This window comes from Denticeps clupeoides, chromosome 4 (genome assembly GCF_900700375.1).
Source record: "Denticeps clupeoides chromosome 4, fDenClu1.1, whole genome shotgun sequence".
Taxonomy (NCBI): Eukaryota; Metazoa; Chordata; class Actinopteri; order Clupeiformes; family Denticipitidae; genus Denticeps; species Denticeps clupeoides.
This window is the reverse complement of record NC_041710.1, coordinates 8,674,940-8,696,218: the sequence shown is the minus strand read 5'-3', so window position 1 is coordinate 8,696,218 and position 21,279 is coordinate 8,674,940. Positions and strand designations below refer to the sequence as shown.

The 21,279-nt window shown below is 39.8% G+C and overlaps 1 protein-coding gene across 2 annotated transcripts in view; it reads left to right on the top strand.

Moving 5' to 3' along the window:
- The window catches only part of astn1 (astrotactin 1), a 195,131-nt gene that overhangs the window by 40,460 nt on the left and 133,392 nt on the right, over positions 1–21,279 (top strand). Inside the window, exons 3-7 of one of the 2 annotated variants that reach the window (XM_028976984.1) lie at positions 1,622–2,015; positions 4,165–4,314; positions 10,259–10,408; positions 13,495–13,644; positions 15,509–15,673. In XM_028976984.1, coding sequence (XP_028832817.1) covers positions 1,622–2,015; positions 4,165–4,314; positions 10,259–10,408; positions 13,495–13,644; positions 15,509–15,673 — 1,009 coding nt within the window. The remainder of the gene's footprint in view (positions 1–1,621; positions 2,016–4,164; positions 4,315–10,258; positions 10,409–13,494; positions 13,645–15,508; positions 15,674–21,279) is intronic. The other variant, XM_028976985.1, reaches the window with a different exon arrangement.

Below are 21,279 nucleotides of genomic sequence, written 5' to 3'. Positions count from 1 at the left end.
TTAGCCGTGGGCCATTTCGCAGGCAGATATTTATAGTACTATTACTGCACCCTGTACAGGGTCAGTATTTATTTTTGACTGATGAGACATGAAAAACCTTAAAAATCTGAGAAACTGTGAACAGTCTCATTCAGACTGCAGCATGTCACATGCACACTGCAACGATGTAATTGTAAGGGGTAATGATATTTAACAGTACATTAGTGTGATCGGATCGTTCTCATCCAATCAAAATGGCACTTTGGAACTGTCATCAAGAAGAAGAATCCACCAGCACAAATATAAAATTATATAGCGTTGCATTTCCCCCACATACTCATTTATCTCTACTCTCCTGAGTGACTTCCATTTTCTGTAATAGTGTCACAGGGCCTCGGGGTAGGAGCAGGATTTGTAAGAGTGGTGTTCGCACTTATGACTTTCTGGGTTAGTTGCTTGATGGGCTACTGTCACCTGTGCAGGGAAGACTATAAAAGAAATGGATGCCGGAAAAATGTGAACAATGAAAGTCGAAAGCTTCTCTTCTTAATACGGTTTCTCTTTTCTGTTCACACAATATACAGTACTAATTTTAGAGATTTCAGACCTGTGTGAAGGTGTTGCTTGTTGTCACCAGAGGAGGTACACTTTTTTTCTACTTAGTATGCAAACTTTAATGAACAAATTGTATAAAGAGTGTCTTTTGTTAAAATAATGATCCTTTCCCTGCATTCCCTGGGGCAGTGGTGGCCTAGTGGTTCCGGCCCCGTAATCAGAAGGTTGCTGGTTTGAATTCTGGGTGCCACTAAGGGTGCCACTGAGCAAAGCACCGTCCCCACACACTGCTCCCCGGGCGCCTGTCATGGCTGCCCACTGCTCACCAAGGGTGATGGTTAAAAGCAGAGGAAACATTTCGTCATGTCACCGTGTGCTGTGCTGCAGTGTATCACAATGACAATCACTCCACTTTCACTTCATTGGTTTTCTCTAAAGCATGATACAATTCAGGGTTTTAGTGTCCCATAGCTGTCCTAATGCATGTCAAAAGCAAGGGTCAAGAGTTCTGATCATCCATGGCATGTTTAATTCAAATATCAGGCAAAATAATACTGAATTAGCGTTTTTTTTTTTCTCTTCACTTTTTCTTCACACGCTTGGACTTTTTTTTAGTACAAGGCTGAGTCAGCAGGGTGTCCTAACAAATACCTATCAAATGCATTGTGTTCTATTTCATTTTTTTGTTACTTTCACCCCCAGCAGATTTAGCACACAGTTCAGTCAGCCTATTTTGCTACCAAATAGCCTGTTTGAATTGCGCTTACTTTCTATTACTGCTGACCTTTTCCTAGCTGTGCTGTTCCCACCGAGAGAAAAGCATGATTTAGAGAAATGTGGTTGCTGGTGCTGAGCAAGCCATGTGGGTGTGCACTAAAGTCATTAAACCAGTGATATACTCTCACACTTTCATCTTTGTGGGTTTTTGTTAGAACTGTTGATATTTATGTCTCTATTAAAAACCTATTTAGGTACATTCTGGGTGTATTTAAACAAACCAATATTTTATTCACCCTTTTATTCATTTTATGTGCGATTTCAACTTAGTTTTTCCCATTTTCTCTGTTTCATTGCTCTGTTATTTCAGGGAGGCATGATAGCGCTGCTGCTGTCCATCCTGTGCCTGGTACTGATCCTGTACACACGCCGGCGCTGGTGCAAGCGCAGACGGGTGCCCCAGCCCCAAAAGAGCGCCAGCGCCGAAGCAGCCAATGAGATCCACTACATCCCCTCGGTTCTGATGGGAGGCCAGACACGGGAGAGTCTGCGCAACTCCAGAGGCCAGGGCCACAACTCCAGCGGAACTCTCAGCATTCGTGAAACTCCCATCCTGGACGGATACGAGTACGACATCACCGACCTGCGACACCACCTGCAGCGCGAGTGTATGAACGGCGGCGAGGACTTCACCAGCCAGGTGACGCGAACGCTTGACTCGCTGCAGGGCTGCAATGACAAGGCCAACATGGACCTCACACCTGGTGAGTGACGTGCCCCGATTGTGTCCAGCCCTGTGAATGGTTTGTGTTCCAAGGGTCTGTATGGAAATGATGTGCAGAGCAGGACATGACGCCCTCCAGTGTTCACAAAATATGTCAACGCTGGGTGTTTGCATGCTCTGTGTTTGCATGTATTTAACTTTAACCTAAACCCTTTATAATCTCTTTATCTTCATATCACTTACATGCTGACTATATGCATCTAAGTTTATGTTACCATGTAACATTTTGTCATTTTGTTGTATTAAATCCTTGTACACACAACCCTTTTGATTTTTAGTTGGTTGCCCTTTTGCTGCTAAAACAGGCCATTGAGGCATGGACTCAAATGCTCATTTGGATTGAGATTAGGGAATTTTGTTGAAGCAGACAACATCTCAAATTTATTGTGTTTCTCAAACCATTCTTGAACTATTCATCAGGGAATGCTGTTTTTCATGAAAGGGAAAGTTTAGTTAGGTGTTAGGTGGCAAAATAATATCCATATGAATGCAGGTCCAAAGGTTTCCCAGCAGAACACTGCTCAAAGTATTACACTGCCTCTGATAGATTCCCCTTACGTTTATCATAAAGCCCTGTCTTCAACAGAATTCTTTTGAGCAACAGTAGCTCTTCTATTAGACCAGACAGCACAGACCGGTCTTGGTCACCCATGAACCTGTCACTGGTTGAAATTTTCCTTCCCTGGACCACTTCTTTTAGGTCCAGCCCACTAGAGACTAGGGACATGAACAAGATGATATGACCCAGTAAAAGTCACCACAATCTTTCCCTTGTTGCTCAAATTACTCATATATTCCAGCCACAGTAATGAGAAGAGATGCGGTTGAAAAGTCAGAAGGTGATGAAATTTGGACAGGAGAAAAAACTGGTTCAGACCCTTTAGGCCACACAATAAATGAAATTGTATTATGTTTGGATCATACATAAAATCTCCATTGGTTTATTGTGGAGCCCCATGGAAACCCCTGGTGTTGTTGATTATATAGCTTTTTATGCACAGCTACCAATGCCTGTCAGTTAGGTCATGTTTATCCCAAAGGCCTTCCACATTTGACCTTTTTATATAAAAGAAGGCACCCTGAAAGGAGATTTATACTCTCATACATTTACAGCATTTATCAGACGTCCTTATCCAGAGCGACTTACAATCAGTAGTTACAGGGAGAGTCCCCCTGGAGCAACTTAGGGTTAAGTGTCTTCCTTGGGGACACAATGGTAGTAAGTGGGGTTTGAACCTGGGTCTTCTGGTTAATAGGCGGGTGTGTTACCCACTAGGCTACTACCACCTTATAACAACCACCTCAGATAACACTAGATACACTCATCCATTGTGGACTGGCAAATTTCCCTCCTTTCGTCTGTGCACTGGCATCGATGTTGAAATGAATTCATGGATGTAATAAATCTTACTAGTCACACCTTTCAATGCTACATTAGAAATATATCTGGGTGTCCTGCAGGGTGCAAGGGTGCAGCACCTCTAAAGCAAAACACCACAATCCTCTAAATCTTTAAATCGATTTAATCGAAAGTCACCTTCATTATAGTTGTTGTTTGATGACTTCAATTTCATTCTTTTCAGAGACGACCCAGCATGTTCCTGCAAATTTAATCAGTTATCGGGTCTAACTGCCTAATGGTTTGTTTGAGAAAGCTTGTTTTTGTGATCAGCCGAGCAAAAAACATAAACAACAGTAATTATAAAAAAAAAAGTACAAGACATCTTGATGTTTTTGCTTGTAGCTGCTACTATGAGCATGCATGCAAAAAAAAATTAACAAACAAATAAGTGATATTTTACAGTCCCATGAGAATCTGGATAAAAACCAGCAGCAGCAGCCAAAAGCTTCACTTTGTTTGTTAGCTCACTCATTATAGACGGGCACGCTGAGAAAAGAGACGTGCTGCAATGTTGACTGGCAGGATGTCGGACTTGACTTCAAATCGCTGGCAGCCTCAGGGACTGCAACCCGATGCTAAGCATTTACTCGTGCCCTGCCTGTGCCGATCTCGCCTTTTGCGCCAGTCACATTTTTTCATATGTAGCATTATTTCTTGGGTAGACTGGCTCTGACACCCCCCCCCCCCCCCCCCCCCCCCCCCCCTCTTATTTTTTTTAAACCAACAGGGAGTGACAGTACCAAACTGTCCCTAATGAGCAAGTACAAGGACAGTATCATAGCCACCAGTCCTGTTGACAGCAATCACCAGCAAAACACCCTCCTCCCACACAACACCTGCACCAACCAGCGAAAGCGCCTGTCCAGCAAGACGCGTGGTGAGTCGCCTGCTGCATCTGCATGTGCACGTTAACCTGCACTCGGTTGCCATAAAATGCGTAATCGTGTGGGAATTGGGCAAACGTCACATTGTGGTCCCATAAGAATACCAGGCTATGGTGAGCATGTTGCAGCTATTCTGTTCTCTCCCTGTGCCATGCACAGCTATTTTTAGCTTCCAGTCGTAGAAAGTGTGATGCTTCGCTTGAAAGTCCATATTAATTTCAATAGAATTGGATTTGTTAGTAGTGCTAGTGCAAGAAGAAAGTCTGAACTGTCTCAAAGTCAGTGTTGCACCCGTAAGGTAAGTAAACTAATCACTTTCAGACCATGAAATAAGGAAGAATCGGTTTGCCCACTTATTATATGTCAAGCAGAATAAAAGCATTGCCTGCCTGGCAAGAGTGCTTTGTGGATGAATGTGCCTCTCTGTGTCACTGAATGTCTCTTGTCCTCTGATCTTTAAAAGCTTCCCCTGACAGCTTCAGATCTGCAACCCTTCCAATTAACCAAACCAAATTACCATAGTTTTTATATTCGCTTAGTGTACTGTGTTTGTACGGTCGCACCCCCCCACCAGATGACAAAGGCAATTTGAGAGGAAATATTCAAATGCAGTATTATTTCTCTTCTTCCTTACTTAGCTCACTGCGTGGCTCCTCTTGTATTGTATTCTCGGGTAATGACCCCTGAGTCTTTCTGTAGAAAAACATAAAAATTGACCAGCAATCAAATTAGTATTGTTTGTATAGTGTAACATCAGTAAATTGATCACATAAGCACGCTTTACTTACACAGTTAAGCTTAGCTCAGAGCAAATTGCCCACCAATCAAATTAACTTTGTTTATTTAGTATAACATAGCTTAGCTTGGCTAAGGACGATTTAATCGCTCTTTCAAATTAGCCTTCTTTATAATGTAATGCCGTTTATCTTCGCTTAGTGTAAACTGATCACACCATCAAATGAACTTTGTGTGGTTAATTTGCATTAAGCTTAAGTATGCTATGATAGACTAGACTATAAAATAATGAAATGTGCTTTTTTATCTTATCTTAATGCAAATTTACCAGCAATCACATTGGCTTTGTTATATAGCATTGCATACTTGATCTTACCTTAGTATAGTTTAAAATACTACTAATCAAATAAACTTTAGGGACAACCCCACTGGAACAACTCAGGGTTAAGTGTCTTGCCCAGGGGCTTGAACTTTGTGGTCTTTTGGTTCATAGGTGAGTTTGTTACCCATACCTTTGCAAAGCTCAAATGACCTCAGTCGAATTAGCTTAGTCTATAATGTAATTTTGTGGTTTAACTTGGTGTAAACTGATTTAAATGAATTAGTAAATTATTACACAAATTGCGTTGCGTTGTCACGTTGTCAGTAGTGTCATCATGCCGATGCAGATATATATATGGATGTGTGTGTGTGTGTGTGTGTGTGTGTCCTTGTCTCTCATCTGCATCGCCTTATCCTGCTTTTGGACAGAATAGACCTAATTAGTGTTATATATACATAAATGTAATTACGGTAGACAACGACATTGCTAAATGACACCTGGGAGGCCAGGTGCACCTGTCCGTCACAACTGTAGTATAGCCCAGTGTTCCTTAAATGGCGTTGCCATTATGTGAATAAACCAAACAAAACTGCTATCAATAGCATCAAAAAAAAAAAAAAAAAACATGTACTCATAAGCATAAATTAGGTGGATATGGCAGTATGGGATGGGTATGAGTCTTGCTCATACCCATCCCAGTAGCCTAGTGGGTAACACACTCGCCTATGAACCAGAAGACCCAGGTTCAAATCCCACTTACTACCATAGTGTCCCTGAGCAAGACACTTAACCCTAAATTGCTCCAGAGGGACTATCTCTGTAACTACTGATTGTAAGTTGCTCTGGATAAGGGCGTCTGCTAAATGCTGTAAATGTAAATATAAATGTGTTGAGTTTTGTCAACCATACCCGTCCTTACCCACCATACTTAAAACCACATCCAACCCGTTGACACTAATGCTAGTGTTCACACTGGCATACATTTTTCTAATTTTCAAAAACTGCAGGAGATCACAAATGAGATATTTGAACATTTAAAGTGTTATTTCTGGGAGGCCCCATGCATGGATAAACTGAAATATATTCTCTAAAACCAAATATATTCTCATATATAAATATATATATATTATTAGTTTTTTGCACATGATGTTTTGAATAAAACGTTATTTAAACCTGCATTGTCCCTGCATTATAAAAAGAAAAGACACAATGTTAATATATGAATTAAACCTGCTGCTTCTGGGTTTATTTACAGTACGTCAATGTTAATTTAACTTAAACCAGTGTTTGCTTTTTTCAGTGTGTGTACAGCCTGACTAGAACTGTGCAGGACACTGGCATAGCCACAATTAACCACAAATGAACTTTGTTTATTTATTTTTTTTATTGCATTCACCTTAGCTCATTTTAACTGGATGATTGTTCAGGAGTGAGCGGTTCAAAGGTACTCCAAGCCAAAGTGTCATTCTGAATTCATTTCGCAGCATTCTTCTCGTCCTTCCAGCTTTTAAAAGACAAAAAAGCGTTAATGAATGCAACTGTTAAATCCAGAAAGGTTAATCGCCTCTCGTTTTTCGTGTTCTGTGCAAGCAATTGTCATTCGGGTGTCATTTCATTAAGTCCTTGTGATGATGGAGTTTCTCAGCCCAGTGTGGAAAGAACAAAATAACTTTTTTTTTTGTTGTTGGAGGATTTAGCACCTGCGCTGCATACCAAGTCTAGGGGAAGCGTCCGCGTTGAATATTTAAACACATTCATCTTTTATTCCACTCCTTGGAGCTTTGTACCTTTTGGCCTGCTCCTTAATTGTCGAGGCTAGCGCATAGTCCTCACCTGTTCCCCGAGATTTACTATTAATTCCTTTGAAGGCGTTTCCTTTTTATTCTTCCGCTCGTCAGAGAAAGAGGCATATTGTTCTGTTTGCGGGTGTCATCTCTGGGCTCTGTGCCTCTATCAGAGTTTCGCCGACACTTGTGACTTGTTTTACAATAACCACGTTTTGTGCTCGAGGGGGAAGATTTTTGTATGATAGCTTGTAAAACAACGCTGCTGTGAAAGAAAGGGTTCATTGGTAAAATGTTTATGACAGCTACCCCCCAGCAACAAAGCGCTTCTTGATGTATTTAAATGAGTAATGTGAACATTAGGTCTATTCTAATTTCTGCTGAATTCATGTTAACATTGGGATTTATTAATTGACCTTAAATTTTCCTTAGTTTAATATCCTGTGTTTTGAATTGTATATGCCTGATGTTCAGTCTAATATTCGCTGATAATAATAGTTGGTGTTTTTCCAACACTTTTGTGTTGCTGCCGGATCATTTGTCACGCAGTGTTGTCAAATTGACTTTAAGTGATACTTAGAGCCTCTGTAATGTTATCGGGTCACAAATGTGTGAATAATGTTGGCTTGTTTTCCCCTCCTCTTCTCTATATTCTCTATGTCAATAAATAAATAAAATAAAAAATTCTCTGGAAACATCCACGGCTACAGAACAAAAAAAAATTGTTTATTTTTACTCTGTCGCTTATCTCTCATGTATAAGCTTGGAGCTTTTCTGTTTTTCAAGCTGGATGTCAGTGCAGAGAGTTTCTGAAGGTGCTTATATGTTTTGAGCTTTCTGTGCTTGTGCGCCATGATGTGCTCCGCCCTGGTAAAGCGGCATACAGGGTTCAGAGGCTCGGTCTGCTGTCTTTCAGATAGCACCTTCACTGCGGGCTTGTGCGAAGTGCGTAAATCGTCTACAGCAGCCGCGTTCTTCTCACTCGAAAACTTTGTTTTGACTGAGCCTAATTTAGTGGCGTCAAATTATGATTATGGTCCATGCTGTGAAATCAATCAGTATCCCTCATTAAAAGCCCTCCAGTCGCCCTTTCCATGCCATCTGTCTGATGTAGATGTCTAAATTAAAGAAGAATTATGAAGTGACACAAAACAGCATTATTCCTGTTCTCAATGAAGCAATACAGTATAATTCATGGCCCAGACTTATCGTGCATCTGTCTTCTGTGGACTGCATAATGAAAGCATTTGTCCCACTCTGTGCTTTGGAAAGACTCTTTTATTCATGTTGACAAAGAGCCCATGGAAGCATGTTGTTATTATGTTTGTCGCTGCCTTCATCTCATATTCATTCCTCACACTCAGCCATTACCTCCTGAAATGAAAGATTCGTCTTATGTGGGAAGTAGGGGACAGAGAAAAGATGAACTTGGTATCTGGATATTGTGCTTCATTGTACATTTTCTGCTAGAGATTCAAATCGTTTTGAATGGAGAGAGTTTTTTTGTGGTTTTGATTATTGTTTAGATTTTTTTTCTGATTACATGTTGAGTGTGTATTTGGTGGTCTTCTGAAATGTAATTTTTTTTTTTCCATCAAAGTCTGTGCTGTACAACATTTTGTATGTGATTGTTTGTTACTGCTTTAACGTTTTTTGAGTCTGCTGTATAATTCTAGAAATCTGTTTGGAGAAAAAAACGATTTTTTTTTGTCATCATCCTCCCGTTTCAGTGTCTTTGTTGTTTATCTCTTCCTGTACACACACAAAAAAAAAGTGTTGTATCTGAAATTGGGTAGTTTGGTACTCACTTTCTATATTAAGTGTTTACGCTGATAATCATGGCAACATGCATGGCTCTCTCACAAGGATCAAAAATCGGAATGGGAATCTCTTTTCAGCTTCACTGGTCACTATCTTTGCAACATAGGGGAAGTGGAGAAAGTGGTGAAAAGCCTGCAATCAGCAAGCTGAAGTTGAATGAGGTACCATTGTACCACGGAAATGTAATGCCACAAACTACACCTGACTACGCAGCACACCGTGTACATATTCACTACATAGTGTTCTAACAACAATGACCTGCATGATGCCTGGGCGTCAAGAACTGGTGTACCTAGTGTAGAATGTAACCAGTGTGCTAACCATTCTAACACTAACATTTAAGGTTATGACTGTCCATTATCGCATGGGAAAGGCATTAAAAAGTCACACAGCAGGTTATAATTATCTTGAGGCAATAATAAAAGATTATATTATTCTCAAATGCTGTTGTACAAAGCATTATGAATGGATAATGATGCATTATAGATGGCAGCATAATGAAGTGTGAAGGCATGCATAATGAATTTCAAAATGAAGTCTTCATAAAAAGATGGCTGTTACCAGCTGTTCCCCAGAGAAACAAAAGAAAAAACAATTTCATAATTCATGCATTATAATTTGGAAAAAGTTCATGAAATAAATTGAAAAATGGCATCGCTTCTTTCACACCCATGTTGTGATTATGTGGTTGTTTGTATGCATGACTATGTGAAAACCATCTGCACTCCCTTGGTTGCATGGCTGTGACCTAAGTGGTTGTCCCTGTGATATTTGCACTGGGTCTGTTGTTGGTTTCTGTTCTCTTGAGCAAAGAACCCGGACTGCATAATACTCTTTTCTCAGGAGGGTTGTCAAAATCACTGTGTTGATCGCTTTTATGTGGCAGCTATGTCCACCATTGGACATAATTTAGCACAATTAATCATGATTTATCCTTTATTTTTTTCAAATTCACTGTAAGACTGAGTTAAAATTTTAATGTGACTATAAGAATGGTGTACTTACATTGTACTTCAGTTACATTTCCCTGTTTATGCTTCAATTTTGTCCCTGAAAGGAAGGAGGAGATCTGTTTATTCATCAATGACTACATTTGTGAAGCTTTTTAATGAATGAGATGTAATTGTATTCTTGTGTTTCTATTCATAATTGTTGCTTTCTGTTGTACTTTACTCTTACATTCTTGTGATCAAGTGCAAACACAATTTTATTTTATTTTTTTGCCAATTTTAGTTTTTTACTTTGAAGTTTGATGGACGGTTTGTCTCCCTGCAGCGGGTTCAGCGTTCTTGAACCCGGACGGAGACTCTGGGACAGAGGCGGACAGCGAGCCCCAGTTGACCTTCTATACGGACCCCAACCGCAGCCGGCGGCGTAGCCGCGGTATGAGAAATGGTAACGCCAACGCAGCGTGGGGCACTGGGGGTAAGGAGGACATCCACACCATCTCCCACTTCCGCACTGTGTCGTTGCTGCATGAACAGGCACCTCATGTCTCACGTATCTATTTAACATAAACAGGCTTTCATTCAATGAGGGGCTTCATTGTCAGGTTTTTTTTTTTTTTTTTTTTTTTGGAATTTGACAGAGAAGATTGCCAGATTGGTTTGTGCTCGTACTGTTTTGCTGAGAGTCTGCACATGTTTATTTTAGTGTTGTCGTGAATCACTTTCAATGACATTTAACCACTGAAATGCCAGTGGAATACTCCTCTGAATGTGAATGTGTCTGGTCATTATAAAATATGCATGTATTCCAGTAATGTGATTGTTTTGTATATATATATATATTTTTTTTATATTTTACATTCCCAACCTTGTTTTTTTTGTATGGAATCGGATTTGTGCCAACATTTTGAAACAAAACTTTCCTAATATCAAACAAAAAAAACATTGAAATGTAAAATAAGAGGTTGGAATTTTGACAATGTATGTTTTTCTGCTGTGAGTGCACATCTCACAGACTTAGGGGGAATGGAACTGTCACTCAAATACCTATTGACAAATAAGGCAAAGCCCCACCCACATGAGAGATCCGTGCCAGATATGCAGCGTAAATGTAAAAGGGGGTGGTGTGATTGAAAAGCCAGCAGTGTAACAGAAAAACTAGCTGTAACATTCAAAGCTTCACAGGCGAAAAGTGAAAAAAGTGAGATGTAAGCAAAAACATGCATTGTCATACATTGTCTTCATTTTTTTGTTATTGGGAAAGTCTTGTTTTAAATTTTTGGCTCAATTCTGAGTCCATAGATTTGATTCCAAGTTTGTCGATGTAATAACATGTGGAAAAAAAAGTCACACATGAACAAAAAAATCTGCCACATACTGCAGTATTTCAACACATTCCCCTGTCTGTCAGAGGAAACGGTCAAAACAATGAAACAGCAAACACAGGGCCAAACAAGGTATTGTGTGGTAATTCCAAAATTGTCTCGGTTTTTAAATACATTCAATTTTGCAATAAAGTGTGTAAAATTATCCAGTATGTGAAAGTTGCAAGTCATTTCTATGGGCTCCACCTTTTTTACTCATAATTAATCAACACTTCATTAAAATGCCCAATGTGTACAATTTATCTATTTCTTTTTTGTAGTAGTACATACAACTCTTTCAAGGAATCTATCTGTTCTAATTGGTGGGCAAGATTTAGCTGTTAAAATGTGGTAATTTAAGGCAATCAACAGTCCTGGTGCAGTGTTTTCAGTTTTATCATCCCACGATTTATTATGATGTAGTACCAAGTTTATTCAAAGTCAAAGATTTCTTATGTTATCAGTGTCTTTTCTCAATTATCCACACAGTTCAAACAGACCCATGTCAAAGACAGCTCTACTCACAGTTTTTAATTAAAAACTATGCGTTTCATTAAACCAGGTTAAGAATAGATATGTGCCATTTTGCATTCACTTCTGGCTGGGTGTTAATTTGATCAGATGATGGTTTGTTTGTGTGGGTTGCTCTTTTTTGTGTCATGCCCTTATTAAATGTGTTGAGAGAATTGGATATATACATAACAGGTCATTTTATTTATAATAAAGAAAATGATTTTACAGAATGTGGTATGTGTGTGGGCTTGCACACAATATAACAAAGCTATAAGATTCCTCATGACACAAATACGTTTTCAGAATAGATTGAAAATGCCAACCCTTCTCTCTCTCAAATTAGTCATATTGTTTGACAACATATCTGCCCTATATGTCTTTTTCTGTTCAATTTTGTCAATCATTTTGCCATTTATTTCTTCAATACTTTTCACCACATATTTAATGAGCATTTTGCAATGCATTACAGTGCATACATTCACAATGTGAATCATAACATTTGCATGGATTAAATACAGTCTTCCTTTTTTTCTTATAACACCTCTCAACGTGTAATTCAATATATCTCTAGAACAGATGATTCTATAATGACAGATATAATTAATTGATTTCTGTACTGGGCTCATGTGGCCTCATAACTAGTGGTGCAAATATTGCAAATGATTTATGCAGTGTTTCAATATAAATATTTGATCAACACGTATTTCACATCAATATGTATTTTGTGAGTCTGAGACTAATGTAGAGCCTCTGTAGTGATTGGTCCTGTTATAGGACGTTGTTGTACATTTTCTACAGTGTTATTTCATTATTCAGTTATATCTTTGTCGATATACTAAGGTAAACATGCAAGTTCGTGACACCTGCTCCATGTATACTCTTGTTTCTGAGAATACACATTCAAAGCATTTGTGCATTTGTTAATTTTTTATTTATTTTATTTTTTGATTTGTCCGATGACTGTAGTACTGTAACAGCAATGAGTTGCATGCTGATAGAGGTATTGATATTCAGGCCCATAAATGTCAGCAGCTCTAAAGCACTGGGAACTGAGAGAAAGGGACCTTTTAAAGCCGGGCCACCGGAGGGCTGATTGGCCTGCAGCAGAAGAGGGTCAAATCAATCTTCTTTGTGTCCACGAGAGTCTATGTGAGGGTTTGTGTGAGATAGTGTTGGGTATTAAAGTGAACGCGTTAAAGCGTATATGTATGTGTCCCATGTGCATGAATACATATGCATTTGTGCGTATACATGTGTGCATTTCTGTAATACACAGCGAGTGTGAATGTACATTCCTGTGCATGCATGTGTGTGGAGTGCATATTCATCAGTGTACAGTGCATGAAAGTGTGTGTGCGTGTATGTGTATGGGCATGAATGCATAAGCATATGAATTGAAGTGTGTGTGTGTGTGTGTGTGCATTTGCACATTTGTCTTGTAGTACACGCCACTTTTGATTTGTGTGTGTGTGTGTTTGAACACTGGCCAATCAAAGCAGAACAGCTTTCTCCCTGTTTCCTTGGCCTAGTATGGTCTAGGAGCCCAGAGACACGTCTGTTTGGTCCACCACTGCTTCTCTGGTCACTGAGTCCTGATGAGGATGTGTTTGTAACAGTCAGTTCAGAGGGGCTCAGGAGTCTCGCTACTTTCCGATGATTTCTCACCCGGTGTCTCCTTTCCTTCCAGGGTCTCCGCGGAGTCCAGTCAGTAAAACCACGCTGACGCTCATCAGTGTGGTCAGCTGCGTCATCGGCCTAGTGTGCTCCGCTCACCTTTCCTCCTGCACGCTCAACGTCCGTGTCATTCTGCACGTCCCTGAGCACCTCATCGCTGATGGTAATCACATCACCCTTGACCCACCCGGCTCTTGAGGGGTGTGGCCATTCTGTGTGTATGAATGTCTCTGTGAATTTCAACTGGAGTGGTTCTTGAAATAATGTGTGTGTGTTTGTATGAAAAAGATAGAGCAGGACCGGCCATGTTCCAAAAATAAATCCCAGTGGCACCAGAGTGACTGGTTAGATTGTGTGGTTGTTTGTGTGTGTGTGTGTACTGAAGGAATACAACACCAAGAGTGTCTAAATTTAATGGGGGGATAGCAGATGGACTTTGTGTGGGTTGATGTGGGTAGTGCTCGAGCTGGAGTGTCAGCCATGTTTCTTTCGCACTTACCCCAAATTCTACCTCCATGAGGTACAAGAAGTGTGAGTGTGGGTGCATGTGTGTGTTTCTGTGTGTGTGCATGCTGGAAGGGCAGCAGGATTGGCCATCTCTCTGTCCCACAGCACCAGTGCCATCTAAAAGCAAATGTCACACTGAACCCCAGAGTGTTTCACTAGGGACCCCAACAGCTGTGCTCTCAAAGCATCAAAGCACAGTCAGGCCAGGTCAGGAACCCACAGACACGCACATGAAGAGAAGCCGATCTCCAGTGATAAATGAAGTGTGTGTGTGTGTGTGTGTGTGTGTGTGTGTCTGTGTGTGTGTTGATGTATCTGGATGGGCTTGTTAATGAATTTTGATGTGGCACCTGCAGTCAGGCTCTGCAGGCCAGTTGCCGTTCTTTGGCTCACTGGCATTTTTCAGTCATCATGGGAGGCGCCATCTCCAGATATGTCATGCTTGTCACCACTCCCGCTCATCTATCATGCCTTTGAATATGTGCAGCGGAGAGGAGGCTGTGTGCTTGATTAGTATTCCCACCGGTGTCCAGGAAAAAGGAATTTTGAAAGAAAAAAATGTCAGAAGTGACACCCCCTTGAATAGCAAAAGCGCAAATCAATTTACAGATGTGTCTGTAAACGCCTCCCCGATATTACCAGATTACATCTGATCAGATTGTGTTGCAGGAAAGATATGTTTTTTAAAAAGCTGAGATTTGAGTCTTTGTGTGTGTCGCTGAATGAAATAATGCATTTTCGGCAATAGCGTACTGTGGAAACTATTTTTTTCACGTTCTGCTGCCTGCATCACAGACAGGAAGAAGCCGTTCTGCTCTGCTTTTCAGTCTAGATAATGGAAAAAAACTGCTTATAACTAAGTTATTGTCTGGGTGTGACTGTGAGATAGGGTGAAAACTACAAGAACGATGGCCAAAGCTGTAACACAATCGGTGATGTAGAACGTGTTTTCATAGAAAACTGAAAATACTTTTAATGACCACTCCTTTGGAAACCTGAAACTCTGTGCCTTTTTACAGTCACCATATTGAAATACATCAAAAAACTTAATCAAAATATAGGTTACAGCAAGAGACTGACAATCATCGTTCCAGACATAAGGCGTTTCAGGCAAATGCACTAGAACAGGATGATATTGTAGAATGATTTTTGTTTATTTTTTATATTTTTGTAAATTCTTTTTTTGTTGTATCCACATAAATTAGAATTAGAACGTATTATTCATCTTCCAGTTTTTAACTCCATTTATTTAATGTCATGTTGTTAGTGGTTGTATGCCAGTGTACAGGACGATTTTGGTGGTTTAATTGTTCTTTGGAGTTCAGTTTACCATTTTGGTCCAGATGTATGTTGGATGAAGAGTGTTGAAAAAACGGATTAAGTGTTAACCGTTGCATGTTAGCAAGTGAAATCTTTTTTAAAACATTACTGACTACAACTTAGTTCATTTATATGTTAAAAACATTGGCCATTTTATTATGCATTGACTTGTTCTTCTTCCCCTCTCCTCTTTTCTTTAGGGTCCCGGTTCATCCTGACTCAGGGTAGTCAGCTGGACGCGTCAGATTGGCTGAACCCGGCGCAGGTGTTGATTTATTACCAGAATGACAGCGGGCCGTGGATCAACGAGCTCTGCGCTCGCCGCTTATTGGACCCCTGCGAGCACCAGTGTGACCCAGATACAGGTACGTGCTGAAACCCTCCCTGACAGCAGACAGGCCTGCGCAAGACACACACCTCCAGTAAACAGGAGAATAAACAGCAGAAAAAGGGTTGCAGAAAAGGGGGCTGCCTGCATCTTTGTGTAAATAAGTCAGGGTAAACACAGTACATTACCTTACCATATAAAACGTCAACTTGAACTCTTTTACTGAGTCTGAAATATATATTTTTTTGTTCTTTTGGTATGACTTTCTAGGAACTGAGCGCCCTTAATGCGTAAATAAATACGTAATGGCTGACGGTCTGTACTGTTATGATGTTACAAACACAATATCCACAATACCTAGTTAAGGGAACTATTTACTAAATATCTAATCTGATTCACCAGCCAACACAAATATAGTTATTTTTTACACATAATATAAAGATAGGTGGAATGTACGTGCAAGGACAAACCAAAATTTTAAGTGAGACGAAAGAGGCGAAAGGAATGGACACAATGGTGGAACACGGGTACAACTAAGGAACATGAACACAAGACAACAGAAGGTCAGGATGTTCAGTATGGCAGGGGTTAGTAGGGTCAAGATGTGACCAGTTACACAGCACACACCATGGTCAGAAAAAAACACAAAGGTTTATTGACATTTTTTTTTTTATTTTGTTGAGTTTTATTATGTGATAATAATGTTAGAGCCCAAGAATACAAGCTGCTTTTTTGTGTGTAGTCCACTGAAATACTTTGGTAACTAAGATTGTGGCTGTCAGTACCCACACATACCTGGCTTTAACGCAAACCTACCAGCCAATCACAATTGAGTAGTCAGTTAGTAAATTGAACACATAAATTAAATGATTGCAGAAGTTAGAGTAAGAGCTTCACGTTGACTTAATTATTAGAAAAAAATAAAAGTAAAACAGGGAAGACTCCAACAATTAGACAAGAAATACACAGAAACCCAGTTCAGGTTCCAAATCTCATTTTGCAGTCTTTTTTTTTTTTTTTGCAGTCTTTTTTAAATTGGTTTGACTCTTCATTTTTCTTTAGTTAGAATCAAATTCATGTTTAATAAAGAGTGAGCTACAATGTGCTCCGTTTTTTTATTTTTTTTAATTTACAAAACAAATATTTCTGCAGTGCATTCATGAAGGCTTTTCACAAAAATCTGATAATATGACTGCAGGATAAATGTACGTTATGTGCCGCTATCCACAGCATGGATTGAAGCTCAGTGAATTATTCTGCCATTTTCATTGATATACTGCATGAAATTGATTTTGAAGTGTCCAGTTGGGGCGCAGCCGGCACGTGCTGACACTTCTTCTAAATGGCATCCTGCTATCCTAAAATTATCCTTCTCAGACAGGCTATTATCACTTTTAGCTGCAGCGTTTCCTCTTGTGATGATGTGGCTTACTTCACAATTATCAGTAGCAGCTATAGTTGCATACCTTTTCAAAGCACATTTTCCAGAGAGCTCATTTTAGCACATATGCCCTTTGAAGAGTGCAAAAAAGAAAAGAAAAAGGAAAATAATAATCCAAATGCTGTCACCATGTCAAGTCACACTGTTCTTTTTTTTCTTTTAATGCCTTAAAGGGATTTTTATAGCCAAATTTATAGCCAGTTTTTCGTAGTCATCCTTGGTATATTCTAGTTGAAAATATTTACTACTTTACATCTCAGTGTAAAGTAGTCATTGCTCAGTGTGTCTCATGTATCCGCCTCGATAGTAATTATTCACAACAGACTTCCATGTTGTGATCTCATTTCTGTAAACAGATGAACAAGGAGCCAACCTCACATTTTATTGTGACTGTCAGCAAGTGTCTCGCAGTCAAAGAGAATGATCCACTGATCTCAGTGAAACATCAGTCAGAGGCATTATATAAAAGGGTCTAGGTTGGGGTTACTGAAGTCACTGACCTCAGGAGTCCAGCATGACTAGATTCATACCCTCCATTCACCTGGGAGATAGGTGTGAAGAAGATTAAAAGCAAAAGCCATGTCTGTGTCTCTAGACCAAAGGTCTTAGCCATGCCTTTTTCCCACCATATCTCTTCTGGTCATGCACATATGCCAAAACTAGCAGCTATCTGTGTTGAAAGTTTTGCTCGTTACTAGTTTGGAAAATATTCAGACTTCATATTATTTGATAGTTGATAAGGGGAAAAAAAGCCTCAAATTACCAAGATGAACTGCAGCTCTGATTATCAGATTAAACTGGCACCTTGTTAAGAACTGGCATATTAGGCAGCAAGTGAAGAGTCAGTTGAAGATGATGTGTTAGAAAACCTGCTATTGCACAAACCTCTGGTGCATCAGAGCTTGCTGCATATTTCCACAGTATTTCCCACATGATCCGTGACTTCCCTTGACAAGAGCCATGGCAGGTGGAATACACCTTATTTCTGAATATGACAGCCAGCCTTGTTTTAATAATAATTATAGCGCTAGTGACAAGTGTCACAGAGCACAGAGCACATGTGCTAAAACAGCCAAACCTTAATCCACAAAAGAACATACAAAGAGAGGCCCAAAACAAAAGTGTGTGTGTGTGTGTGTGTGTGTGTATTAAACGACAATCTAGGAATATAGAATAAAGAGGGGGGAAATGTAAGATGAATGAGGAAAATAAGAATGACAGTGGTCGTGTGACTGGTGGCCACCAACCACCCCAGATTAATCCGAGGCCAGGTTCTTGTAAAACATTACCAGAGGCTCCAAAACATGTCACTTTCTGGAAGCGTGAACAGGAAACTAGGCCAAAGTAGACTCCTATATGGGTCAATCAATGTGCGTTATCAGCGGGAGCCGGGGTATCCAGTAGTCACGTAGGCGCCATGCTGTGTTGTTATAGTAACAAAGCCTTAATGCTTGTTTCGTTAATAGCAGCTAATCTATATTGCACTACTGTATGCCAGATCTGGGTTTAGAGTCAATTCCTGGTGCTGTGTTTATAGCTGCGGTTTTAATATGAATATGTTTGAAATGCACCACGCATGAAATAAAACAACCTGCGCTCTTACTCAATCTGCTTAACCCCCCGCTCAATTGTTTTGATAATTAGCTGATAAATTAAATAATTTATAGTAAGGCTCGCCTTATCATGTAGTCTTAGTCAGTTTCTTAGTCATTAGTATGAAGCTGTTTGCTAGAGTAGATGACAGATTTCTATCGAGTCACTAGATGAAGGAATCAATCTTGTGTCGACATCCTTCCTGAAACATCATTCTTGTGGTTGGATCCATAACTCGAAGACGCCTGTCCTCTTTGAGTTCTGAAAAGTGAGTCTTCGCCCTTAAGTGGTGCTAACGTGGTGTTGCCTGGTGCTGCCGGGTGATGAAATCTTGAAGACGAGGCCTCGGTGCTGCCACGGCTCAGTAATTGCATTGTACTTTTCATACGATGCATGCGTAATGAAACCTTTCCCCTGCACACCGGGGAGACATTGCGAGCTGCCGGCCCGCCACTAGACAGCCTCAGTCAACTCCAGAGCAGATGATACTGATGAAACTAGGGATGGGCTGCGACAATAAGAGCAGCGCTTGCAAGCATTAAAGAGATTGTGAATTTCTAACTGCAGCGCATTGCGGGCCTGGGAGTGGATCCACAGGGAGAGACGTCAGCTGGTTTTACGGGCTTCAGATCACGATCGTACCTCAGCCTCAAACCCCCTGCAGCTCTGAAGACATTTATTAAGCAGGGACGCCCTGTCTTGTGTTTTTGGCCAGCTCCACTTCCTGGTCCCCACTCTTTAGCTTCATTAATTTGACTGAATAATGGATCTACTGCAGGCCCTCTCTGGGGTCAGGAAAAGAGGGGAATTATCCTGGAGTTAAAAACTTCATTAATAAGTCATGAAACATAGTCACTTTCTCAGTCTAAAGCCAATAGCAGTAATTTTACAGCACAATTAGAAAAAAAAGGTCAACACATCTTTCTTTTTTAATTAAATTATTTGAACCTGTTCTGATGTTATTATTATATTATAAAATTTTGCAATGTTTTTATTGCTCTTTTTATATGTACACTAACAGTTATGTATGTACACTAGCGGTTATGGAGACTAAGATGGAGGCCATTTTGATCAATCCAATGCAAGAAACATGTTTAGTATTTATTAATTTAGTAATATATGTTGCAAGAGAAGTATGTTTGATTAATCTGATTTTTCAGAGTCTCCTTTTTTACATTCATAACTGCTTTGTTCACTATTGTCATAAACAAAAGCAACATGAGATGCTCATTAACATAAGTGTGATGCCCAGGGGGCATGGGGCGATCACAGCAGGTACCTAGTTTATGTTTCTGTTCCTGGCAATCGCCACACTCCTTTGGGTTTGTATGCTTTCATTCAGTGGTGGTAGTAGCTTTAGTGGGTAACACACTCGACTATGAACCAGAAGATCCAGGTTCAAATCCCTGAGGTCCCTGAGCAAGACACTTAACCCTAAGTTGCGCCAGGGAGACTGTCCCTGCAACTACTGATTGTAAGTCGCTCTGGATATGGGTGTCTGATAAATGCCATAAATGTAAAATTCCTTTTTGGCCATCATTCCTGGTTTTGATAAATAAAGTCCCTTTTTTCTGATGTCCTGCTTCTGCACCTTCTTACCCCTTTGGACCCCAAGATGTGACAATGAGTAAATGATAGTAAAGTGTTCAGCATAAACCTTCAGGATTGTTGAAATCCATCCCCGTTGTCTAACTGAAGGCAAGAGTGTGAAATGCTGCCATCGCAGCAAAAGCTCCCTGCAAATGTTAAAAATGTTGCCTTGTTTGCTATTTATTTTGTTTGTTTATTATATAACCTCACGTGTGTTGTTTCATAGTCCTGTGTCTTCAGTTTTGTTATGTATCGTAAATAATGCAAGACCAATAAATGAGCAGGGGGGGGGGCAAGCTTTTGACTGGTAGTATATAATATATGTTATTTCCAGTGTAGTTTATCAGTGTCAAAACAAATTTTAACTATTTCTTAAATAAAATGTTTATTTTTTTAGACAAGTAACAATGTTCATGCTGCATGTTCAGTCTATACGTGTGTGTGATTATGCTGTACTATCTTGTGTTCCTAATTTTTTGTTAAACTCATTAATATTATGATGATAATTAAGTGGTCTGACCACCAACAAGTACGTTTATAAGACCTTGTTATAAAAAAGCACACTCTACTATTAATTTGTATTAATTCAAAATACATTTCAAATATCATTTCATAAACACATTTTTCCTGTGTAAAGAGCACAATATAACAGAACCCTCAATGAAGATGCCCCAAGGAGGCATCATTATTAGGAGGTCTGATTGTCAGTAGTTGTAAATGTCATTTGTTGTCCAAACTGAGGTGTTTCCTCATCTCTGGCTCAGGCGCATTACTTCTAATGTTGAAGTTTGTCTTCATCATTAGCATGTATCAGTGATGCTTTAGTAGAATAATTAACATTGCAAATGAACGTTTGATTAGCAACATTATATTTATTACACCAGATATTCTCCTAATGGAATCATTATATATCTACGAGAATTGTGTGAGTGTGCACAGCAAGCTTGGTAAGTACAAGTAAATGCAACTGGTGTCTGATATGAACTCCACGTGTTATCATGTGTATCCAATAAATTGAG